This window comes from Lepisma saccharinum, chromosome 8 (genome assembly GCF_977018435.1).
Source record: "Lepisma saccharinum chromosome 8, izLepSacc3.1, whole genome shotgun sequence".
Taxonomy (NCBI): Eukaryota; Metazoa; Arthropoda; class Insecta; order Zygentoma; family Lepismatidae; genus Lepisma; species Lepisma saccharinum.
In genome coordinates this window covers 80,218,838-80,230,004 of record NC_139236.1, presented here as the reverse complement: position 1 = coordinate 80,230,004, position 11,167 = coordinate 80,218,838, and the positions used below count along the sequence as shown (strand labels likewise).

Genomic DNA, 11,167 nt, shown 5'->3' with positions numbered 1-11,167 from the left:
GGTTGAATAAACGTGATGAACGCTTAATTTTAAAAAGAGTGCGAGAAAACCCCCGACTAAGTGTTCCTCAGTTACGACCGTTAGTAGAAAATGTTGCTGGCAAGATGATGTCCGATCAAACTGTCCAACGTGCCTTGTGAAAGCATGGATATCATGGCAGAATACCACGAAAGAGGTCGTATGTAAATAAGGTGAATCGCAGAAATAGACTTTCATTCGCGAAAGAGCACATCCACAAGGACCAAGAATTTTGGGATAGTGTCATATGGTCAGACGAGTCCAAGATTAATATATACGGGTCAGATGGGATAAATAGGGTCTGGAGAAAATCAAATAAAGACAATGATCACATTAACACAGTTCGAACATTTAAACACGGTGGTGGGTCATTAATGATTTGGTGCTGTACGTCGTCCAAAGGTGTTGGTACCATCTAGTTTATGGATGGTACCATGGATGCATATATCTATTTGGACATATTGAAGGACAATGTAAAGCAGAGTGCCCAGAAAATGGACATGCCGTCTATCTGCAGATTCCAACAAGACAATGACAGTAAGCATAAGGCGCGAGTTACCATGAATTGGCTAATATGGAATGTGCCCAAACTACTACAAGCACCAGCTCAAAGTCCAGACTTAAATCCCATTGAGCATTTATGGGCAATTTTGAAGAGGCGAGTCCATAAAGCAGGCGTCAAGTCCAAACAAGAGTTGAGAACTGTTGTGAAAGCCGAGTGGAATAAAATAAGCTCTGAAACATGTCGGAAACTGGTTAATTCTATGAAGAACAGGTGTCAAGCAGTAATTAAAGCCCAAGAATTCACTTCAAAGTATTAGAACTGTCAGTCAATTTGCTCTGAATATACTTTTTTCTTTCATATTATTAAGTGTACGAATAGAAAAGTTGTACAAAAAATGACATGTTTCTCTTTCAGTTTCATTTAATTTATTATTGTCATTGGTTATACAGAATGTGGGTAAGATTTTATGTTCCTAATGATATTAGTTATTGAATTGTAAAGAAACAATTTCGATAGAGTGTAGGCTATTTACTTTCAGATATTAAAGCATTTTCTTTGAAAATCCGTGTGTACGAATAAGAATGTTACATACTGTATATTGCGGTCGTTCACTTGTGACGATCATCCCTCCACTGTGGATTTTCTGCACTTACATATGCTGCAATCAATTTGCGTACCAGCAAAACTTGCTTTATTTTCGGGCGGAAACTGTGAATACAGGACTGAATCTCCTCTGACGTCTTTTGTTAATCAAATGGGAACTCTGGAAAGAGCAACCGAAAATAAAAATCTTTCGGTGAAGAAGCAAGCTGAAAATAAAGTTAGGGGGAAAAAATTCCCATTGTTGAAGATGAAATTCAAATACATGTCTGGGAAAACAACATACCGAACTTAAATGAACAAACTGTTGGTAAAGAATACTTGGTGTATCATTTGGCAGTATACATAGTGCGGTATATTTCAAAAGTGAAAAGTCCAAGACTTTGGTTCGGGCGACGGCTATAAATACCTTACCTATGCATCGACAAGCGTTTATGATGTGCTGTTACGAGTGGTAGAAGTTGTTGCAGAAAAATTATCATGTGGGTGATATAATTTTTGAGTGTTTCGACAATTTAAATATAATTGCTGTAAAAACTTCTCAATTAGGATGCTGTGAAGATCATGTGCTGCGTACGCTACCTAAACTCGTATTTCGCTATCTGAAATGTCGATTTTTTTCTTCCGCGCCAAGGAGATAAGAAAGGAATTAAGTGCCTCGAAGACAGCAAAATCATCTCGGAAATTCTCCAAACTATCCAGCTGCTGAGCTCTTCTCCAAACGTAAGTAACATGCATTTTTGTTTCTTATGTAGTTAGTTATGTAAGCAACGCGAGCATCTTCCGCACCGTCTCAAACGTCACCACTGCCATCTAGGCGGTGGACCACGGCAACTCAGGGAGTGCACACACTATTCCTTCTATACGCTCTGGTAGAACCTTGGCATCCTTATGTATCATTTCGTTTTCCTTAATAATAGGCTTTGTGTTGAATTTTTACCACAAAAGAGTATCAAGCCATTGTCTGCATTAATGTTATTCATAAGTAAATATTGCAATTCTTAATTGTAACTCTATCAAGATAATAAATAATGAGCATATTTGTACATTTTCTCTTCAAAATGTACAGTAACCAGCAAAAAAAAGCGTGACATATAGAACCTGAAATACTTGCTTCTCTAAAACATTAAAAATGCTGACCAAGGCAGAATTTATTGTCAAAGAAAAACACTATACACGTGACGTTTCAACGTTATGGCAAGGTCTTCTTCAGACTCTGAACAAACTTAAACTGAAGAAGACCTTGTGATAAGGTTCAAACGTCATGTGTAGTGGGTCTTTTTTGTTGCTTTTTACAATAAATGCTGCCTTTGTCAGCATCTTTATAGTGCATCATTAATCATGGAAACAAGGCTTAACAGTGTTATCTCTTCGTGCAAGGCGTTTATGTGTGTTGCATAACTCTACGGCGGTGGTAGAAGTTACTATTGAAAATGTGTTATTAAAATCCACTTATCAACGTAGTTCGGTAACGCGCCTAAAACCAACCTTGCAAGGAAGAGAGCATTTCAAGATCTGAGTGTTCCATTTTTATTGGCGTTGACTGTACAAATAGTGGCAATAATTTTTGACCTAGAATTTTTAAAAAAACTGACAATCATAGCCACAATTTACACTAGGTTGTAAACGAAATATGCAATGACACCAAAAGAAAGCGTTAGTAATAGGACACATAGTTTATAAATACACTATAATTATTCGATTAAACCACCATTAGAAGCTATATTCTGTTCCTGGAATCTCTGCGCAAGTAGTGACTCGAGAGGACTCGACCATTGAAAGCGTGAGAGGGGAACTCTGCTCGTCCCACTCGTTTTCTCCCCTTCTCTACCGTTATGCGCGGCCTTGCTCCACAGATTCCCCAGACAGAGTGAAGGAGGCAAAAGTTTACGCTTCACACTCCTCACTAGCGGATCATCTCGTCTGGGAAAAATTAGCAGATGTCTTATTTTTAAAGCGTATCAAAAACGAAGTATTCAGCTTGTCTGTCTAGCTAAATTTAGTTTTTGGAAGCTTGGCCATTAAAAAAACATTAATTGTCCCCGTACAAAAACTAATATCAGTGTCTGAATATATCACATTTTTTTTTAATATTGCAAGTTTTAACTATAGTTATAACAAGAAAGTCTGTTAAACGGAGAGCAATTACAAATATTGTTCTTAACATTATATAAACAAAGCTTTAGAAAAAGAACAGGCACATTTCCCTAACCGAAGATATTTTCTAATATATTCAAATTTTAACAATTTGACCCAAAATACATCAAAATATAAAAGAAGCTAATGAGCACCATCTACCGAGAAAAATTAAAGTTCTGCTTAACAGAAGACGATTGGCTAGCGACGTCCGAACAAACTTGGAAAAACATGTAAATAGCCCCAAACTTGATCTACCTAACATATTCACGTGAATATCAAAGCTTAAATAAATAAAATTTAACCTACCTAACCAATTTCGATGCCTATTTCTGCTATTATATGCCTGCGTGAATAGGTTAGGCAGGTTAGGTTAGGTGCTGTTAGCATGTCTCTCCAAAGTTGTAAGGGCTAGCCGATCGTTAACAGAAGTGCCTATGGATATTTAATGTAGGGTCAAAAATAAGTTGCAGGGACTGTCAGTCATTTCCACAAGAAACTTTATTACAGTTACTTGCTAGGGTGGTAACTTCTAAAGACTTTTGAAACGGTGCTCGAAGTGGGAGAATCAGCAAGGAATTTCCAGTTTGAGCATCGTTTCCAAAGGCGTGAAAAGAATACTACTTTTCCAGATGTAAAAGAATTTATTGTTTTCATGTTCCATGATTCGTGTACCTTTGCAACAACGCTCTCAGTCCGGGACGAACTGAAAGAGAAAATTGAGTTTTTCAAGGCTCGCAAGTTCAGCGTCCGAATCCACCACCGAACCCGCCTCCGCCAGCAGAAGCAGAGGCGAAACCACCACCTCCGCCAAATCCACCATGGCCGGGTCGATGTCCGAAACCAGGCCTCCCTCCGCCGAACCCTCCAGCGCCGCTGTGACCGCCACCAAATCCGCCTCCGGGACCACGCCCTCCTCCGAAACCAGAGCTCTGGGCCCCACTCTGGCTCCCGTGGATGTTCAGAGACGCCGAGATGTCGAGGGAGCCTGCCGACGCTGAGCTCTGGCTCCCGCCGAATCCACCGCCTCCTCCGTGTCCGAAACCGTGTCGCACCTGGGCGACCCGCTTCTCTCTTGGTGAAAGGTCTTCAAGGGCAATCCTTGGCTGGTACGATCCCGCATCGTCCCTCCTGGTGCGCGGTCCCGGTGTTCTGGTGTGTTGTATCTGGATCCCAGGACCTCCTGTGTGTTGTGGTGCCGGTGGTGCTACTGGTGCTGGTGTTCGAGGAGGTAGTATTTGGACACCAGGACCTCCGGTGTGTTTGGGTGGTGGTGGTACATCTACAGGAACTGGAAAAAGAAAAACACTATTTAACCAGATGCTGCTAGACCCTACAAGACAAGCTTTTTAATAGTAACCACCAGTTTGCTGCGATTAGGGGGGTATGGGGGCAGTTTCCCCCCACTTTTAGCCACAATTTTCTCCCCCACTATGGACTCTTAATGCTAAGCATTGTCTACCAAGTGTAAGTAAACTGTCCTTGCCCCCCACCCTTAGTTTTGGTACCCAATCGTCGCTACTGGAAACCATAAATTCGCTTTCGCATGTGCTATTTATGGCTCGGCTGGACCCTTGGCCGACGAAAACTATTTTTTTTCTGAATTCTTTCTCTTCTTTCGAAAAATCTTTCAAGGCCTTCTAGAGAGCACTCAAGTGATTTTTCGCGTGGTTTGCTTTGGTTGTTCGCTAGATTTTATCAATAGTTTAATAGGGTTACGTTGCCACGAGATTGTCCTTTTACAGCTTCGTTAAACTAGGTAAGGAGCTTTTAGTCCTCAGAGACACGTATTAATTTCAACTATGGTAAGGGGCTTGGCCCTGTTTAATTGGACCGGTGCAAATAGCCCAAGTGCTGACGCACACAAAATTTTCATTTCAATAATTCAATAAAAACAATATATCTGTACAGTATATGTAAGTTTAGAAAGTTATTCATTTTCCTCAAAGCCATTCCCTAGTAATTCTAATGAATAATGATAGATGGGGATTGTTGCGAAGCAAACTAAATCCTTCTGATTCGAAGACTAAAAGAAAATCAAGCCATACACTTCCCTCCTAGTATTTCAAAACCATATTGGTGCATTATTAGCTAGAACTCTCTGAATATATCAATGAGTGCAGCAGTTATGAAAATAAATCATACCAAGAATTTCGTTTCACATTCAGGAGAAATGTCTTATGAATTGTGTTACGCCACAGTTCGAACTAGTATAGTCGCGATTGGAATGAATGTCTTGTGAAAGTAATATTGCTAATTTGCTTTTGGAGTCTAAATAATGTAATTTAAACAATAACCATTTAATATACACCATATTGTTAGCTAGCTAGTATCCTTGGTTTAGTGTTAGATGTTAAACCCTACCAAGTCAGTGGATTTGGCTTCATATTCAAACCAAGACATGGAATCTGGTTTAGTCTTTGTAGTCGCACCTAATTCCATCTTATCAGCATATGCCCTCAATGTTTTAAACAGCTTAACATGCACCTCTCTGCTTATGCAGTATATCGGTTAGCATAATGTATTGCGAAAGGATGAGGTTCCAAGTCAATTTTGTTATTTTATTCACTTCATGGTATCATTGTCGTCGTTATGTTAACCTCCATGGCGAAACAGTGTGTCACACTGCGAAGCTAGTAGTTCTAGGTTCGAATCCCATAGATACTGCGGACGTTTAGTTGTGTTTTCATCTAATCTATTTATGACGCAGGCAACTGATCGGGTGCCGCTCTCGGGGGGCGCCAAACCTCCATGAGTAATATCAAAAATTATTATTTCTGATTACGTAAGTGTGATTATTTCTTTAAAGAGTTGGATTTTTCTACCCAAGAATTAATTGAAGTTTCTGCCTCGTAACATAATAAGTATATTGCAAAATCGTGTAGAAATTTTATCTGAGAGATTACTGTTATTTTGATGTCAGGGTGGAAATAAGGGGGGAGGGGCAAATATCTACCTTGCCCGCGTGAACCTTTTATCTTGAGCCGCATCTAAATCTATCAGTTCAACACTCATTCACATTGTCATGATCATATTACAGAGGTGGAAAGGCAAAGATGCCAGTAGAAAACAACATTGTTGTGGTTAGCCCTAAGGTACCATCAATGAGGTATTTGTAGAAGAATGAGGGACAATACACCCTCCACCACTTTTGGTTTCAAATTAATAGTTCTTTTTTGTGTATAACAGCCGCGATGGTCCAGTTGATAGGGCGTCTGCCCATCACACGGGAGACCCGGGTTTGATCCCCGGGATGGGTGACCTTATGGGGGAATATTTCAGAACGTGAACTTGCATAAAGCCTGACATTCATCCAGCCTCTATCTAAATGGGTAACCATTGGAAAGGCGGGGTGAAGGCGACCAGAGCGTGGTGCTGACAACGTTGCCACCATAGTAGCACAGTTCGTGGATTTGATTGAATTGTTGTTTTAATTCCACTTAATGCACATATAGCCTAATCGGGACTTGACCTGCAGTTTAAAGTGAGATCCGAACCAATGTGCAATGTGCCTCCACCAGGTATCAATCACGAGACCACTTGATTACAAGGCAACGACGTTACTACTACGTCATCGTGGAGACCCCAGATCGTGAATGTGTGGGTCTACTCTTCCACAGAACCCTACGAGCCGTCATGGCATGTAATGTGCAGATGAAACCTCTTTCTTTATATAGACGAGTATTACCTGTATATACACCTATACACGCACACTATTATGCTTCCGGCCTTCCCGATGGCGTAGTGCTAACGTCACAGCCTTGTAATCAAAGGATCACGTGTGCGATCCCCAGTGGAGGCACATAGTGTGCTTCTGATCGCATTTTAAACTGTAGGTCTAGTCCCGATTAGCCTATCTGTGTACAAAATGACTTAAAAACTCAACTCCAACGCTTCCATATAATTTACTTGTTCCCTTTCCCCATCCCACACACACACAGAAAATTCTACAAATACTGCACTCGCTAAATTAAGGATGGTTCATTACACAAACCCGATTAAAGATTCGTTACCTATTTTTTTTTTTTAACAAATGACATGTAGAGGTTTAGAAAATATAAAGTTCTCGATCTTGGCCACAGTGGAGGCATCATCATGCTCCAGCAACCTTTACCTCCAAAGTTTTCTCCCAGGTACCCACTTATTGGAGGCTGTTTATGCAGGGACATAGAAACATTCCACACCCTTGGAATCGAACACAATCTTCCACGTGACGATGTCTGATCCCTATACAGTGACACATAAATATGAAACAAACCGACAACACAATCATTAAAAAAACAAAAATGCAAAAATGGTGACCTTACCAGCTTCAATGACAACTAGTGCAACAATGGAAAACAACACTGCGTAACGTAGCATCCTGTCCACCATAGTGAAAATGCTGAACGCTACCGAACAAGGCACCGAGCTCCAATGTGATCCACTGAGTATATATACACACTTTTTATACCTCAACCCTTCGAGAATATGATATACAGTACTCATTCGCCAATGACAAAGTGCTCTTGAGTTCCATCGTTATTGGCCCGTTCTAGGACACAGACTCACAAGTAGCAGTCACTGTTTAGACTAGAAGAGTATTTAACCTAAGCCAAGGATAGTTTCGTTCTTCCTTTCACTGAAGTACCACACCTGGTTCCAATAATCCTCAATCTCTTCTGCAAAAACTGCTTTAGGTCCAGTCCTCGAGGCACTGTTTGTAAAGCCGTGGACAAGTTGTGTGAATTTGCTTCCGAAAGAAGTATGTTTGAACAGGGAAGGACGGTTATTAAAGATCAACAGATTTAATGGAATGTTGATACCCACGTTCGTGACGTCATGGTTTGTTCTGTTGAGTACTACGTAGGCCTCTTCTATTTCTTCTTCGTAGTCGTTCTTGGTGAAGTTATACGCTGTTGTCATTCATAGCCCTATACTCTTGTCTTTTCCTTCACTGAATATCGTACATTTCTCGATAGGAAACCAACTCGGAGAAGCGCTGTTGCCACTTTTACTTGCAGTGCTTAGACATTCATTCATTCACTGCGACTTTATACTCCCAAGGTCTTCACATTGTGTACAATAATAGCACAACATTGATTGAGTGATTGATTCAGTTGGTGTTTGAAGTTCACTTTATGCACAGTAAGGCTAATTGGGACTGGACCTACAGTTTAAAGTGTGATCCGAACCACTATGTGCCTCTACCAGGTATTGAACCCGGGACCCCTTGATTACAAGGCGACGACGCTACCACTGTGCCATCGGGGAGGCCCTAATAGCACAACATAATAACACAACCTAACAAATATAACGCAACTGCAACCTGACGTTAAGAAACCTCTGAAGAAACTGAATTGGCAACATCTGATTTACTCCACGTGGACTTGACAGGTACTGTCATTTCTTGGAGGAACGCTATTAGTGGGAAAGGTTTGAGGGGAGTATTTACTGGGGTCCACGTCAACTTGACATATGGTTGTCAGAGGGAAACTTAGCAGTCCGAATTTTCTTAGAAGTAAAGTGACGTTCCGATAAGGACTGAAACTATACACGAATGACAGCAAAACCAAAAGATCTGTAAATAAACGTGTGTGACAGGAATCAAAATCTTTACCACACAATGACCATTCGTATGTGACAAATGGACCTAATTTTTGTTTGTCGAACTTTTGTTTTTGTTTTGTTTTAAATAAATGTCGACAAGAATGTCACTCACAAGAAAGGAGGTTGCAACCACGTTATTAAACGTTCCGCGTCGCTTTTTCTTCACCACAGAATAGAAATAAATAGCATTCTGTACCTCGATGACCGATTTCAATAACATGTGCTCCGATTGGCCGACAATCTGTGGTGAAAAGCTTTGTTTAAAACCGAACCTAATTGGAAATTCTCGAACGTTAACCGTGAATTCAAGAAACAACAAACCTATGGTCTGACGTCACTTCCTTTAAGCTTGAAATTCAAAGTGCTGTTCGTGGTTCATTTTATCGTGTACGGAAAATTACGGTTCAAAATTAAACAGCGCCAAAGAGTTGTTCTCCTTTTTTGTATCCCCGGTTTGGTGTGTTAAAAAGCAGGGAAAACAAGGAAGTGGGGGATATACAAAGAAAGAAAGAAAGAAATGCGGATACAAAGAGAAAACACATAAGTAGATTAGAAAGAGAGAGAGAGAAAGTGAAAGAAGAAAAGAAATGATGAGAAAGTAAAATGAGGAAATAAAGGGAGACCGAGAGAGAGAGAGAGAGAAAGTGGGAGAGAAGGGAAATAAAAGATAAAATGAGAGAGAGAGAAACAGTTATGGATGGAAAGAATATGACATAAAGATAGATTAGAGAGAGAAAGAGAGAGAGAGAGAGTGAAACAAGGAAACACTAAAACAAAGAAATAAATGGAGATGGACTGACACTCAATTATCTTATCAGTTACATTCTTTATTGTTGTCTTAATTTTTACCCATTTTCTTTCAACATTCTCTTCTTCTTTTCCTAGTTCTAGTGTTTCTCTATTTCATCTTGATATTGTTTAAGACATTCTTTATTCTTTAGCTTCTTTATATTCCATCTATTTCTATTCTTAGTTTTAATTTTCTGTACATTGGCAACTCTTTGTCTGACCATGGTTTTAACAAGAAAATGATCACTGTCGCAGTTTGGTCCCCTACATGCTCTTACATCAATGATAGATGATGAATATCTCGATGATATTAACACATGATCCATCTGGTTTACTGTATTTGATCCTGGTAGTTTCCATGTTCCTTTATGTACAGTTTTATGGTCGAATAAGGTACTTTCTATTATCATTCTTTCTGAATCTGCGAATTCTATGAGTAATTTTCCAAATTTCATTTGTTTCACGAAGCAAAGAGTATTTTCCAGCTACTATTGTTACAAAATCTTCTTGTTCTATTTTTGCATTGAAGTCACCTAATATGATTTTTATATCACAGTTTGACATTTTTATAGGTGTCTTGAGAGTGTATCATAAAACTGTTCTTTTTCATTATCTTCATTGTCTTGAAAAAGGAGAGAAAAATACTGATACAAACAGAAGTAGACGGAGATAGACTTGAAAGAGAGATAGAGAAAGTGAAAGAAGGAAACATATATTGAAAGCCTAAAAGAAAGAAATAAAGGAAGATGGATAGACAGAGAGAGAGGGGAAAATAATATGCAGAGGAGAAGAAAGAAAGAAATGAGAGAAGGACATAAAGAAATGGTTACGGATGTTAAAGTAAGACATGAAAGAAGGAATGAAATGGCGAAAAACTAAAATAAAGAAATGAATGGAGCTCGACTGACAGAGAGAGAGAAAGGGGAAATACATAGAAAGAAAGAATTAAAACATAAAAGGAGAGAAAAATTAGTTACGGGCAGAACAATAACATATGAAAGAAGGAAATAATAGTAAAAGACTAGAATAAAGAAATCGAGGGAGATCGGTTCACAGAAAAAGAGAGAGAGAGAGAGAGAAATAGTGGAAATTGCAGTACGAGGGTAGACAGTAAAGTAGAGGATCTTTGTACCTGTGACCACCTAAGCCTCCAACTCTAACCCCACTCTAAGAAAATTCTCCGGCAGCCACGTGAAACCACAGTACTACAATTTCTGGAAGACATTTCACTTCCAGTCTCTCAACAATTTGCATCCCAAAATTAAACACTGAGCTTGACAGAAATGAGCTGTTAAAAATTTCGTAGTTACGGATGTGTCTTAAATCTGTCACTGATAACAGAGAAAATATTTCTTGGTGACTGGACTAAAATGGAGTGAGTACAAAAACTTTAATAATAATTTTGTAAAAGCTTGGAATTGTTTTGAATGATTTTGTTAGAGAAATCAACACGATGATATAAAGAGCCCCTATCGAGCGTTTGCAGCAGTCCCAGAAGAAAATACAAGGTTCACGAATAATGAATGTTAA

At 39.4% G+C, this 11,167-nt stretch overlaps 1 protein-coding gene across 1 annotated transcript; it reads right to left on the bottom strand.

Moving 5' to 3' along the window:
* Nucleotides 1–3,889: 3,889 nt before the first annotated feature.
* On the bottom strand, nucleotides 3,890–7,958 carry LOC145991574 (uncharacterized). Its single transcript, XM_083127619.1, has 2 exons — nucleotides 7,567–7,958; nucleotides 3,890–4,550 (listed from the first exon to the last, which is right to left on the bottom strand). The coding sequence occupies exons 1-2, from the start codon at nucleotides 7,745–7,747 to the stop codon at nucleotides 4,003–4,005; spliced, it is 729 nt and encodes a 242-aa protein (XP_082983745.1). The 5' UTR covers nucleotides 7,748–7,958; the 3' UTR covers nucleotides 3,890–4,002.
* Between the last annotated feature and the right edge of the window lie 3,209 nt (nucleotides 7,959–11,167).

Coding starts and splice junctions, on each gene's coding strand:
- LOC145991574 (XM_083127619.1), bottom strand. CDS start 7,747: ATGAGTACTGTATATCATATTCTCGAAGGGTTGAGGTATAAAAAGTGT. Junction 4,551..7,566: donor ACTAGTTGTCATTGAAGCTG/GTAAGGTCACCA, acceptor TTCTTTTTCCAG/TTCCTGTAGATGTACCACCA.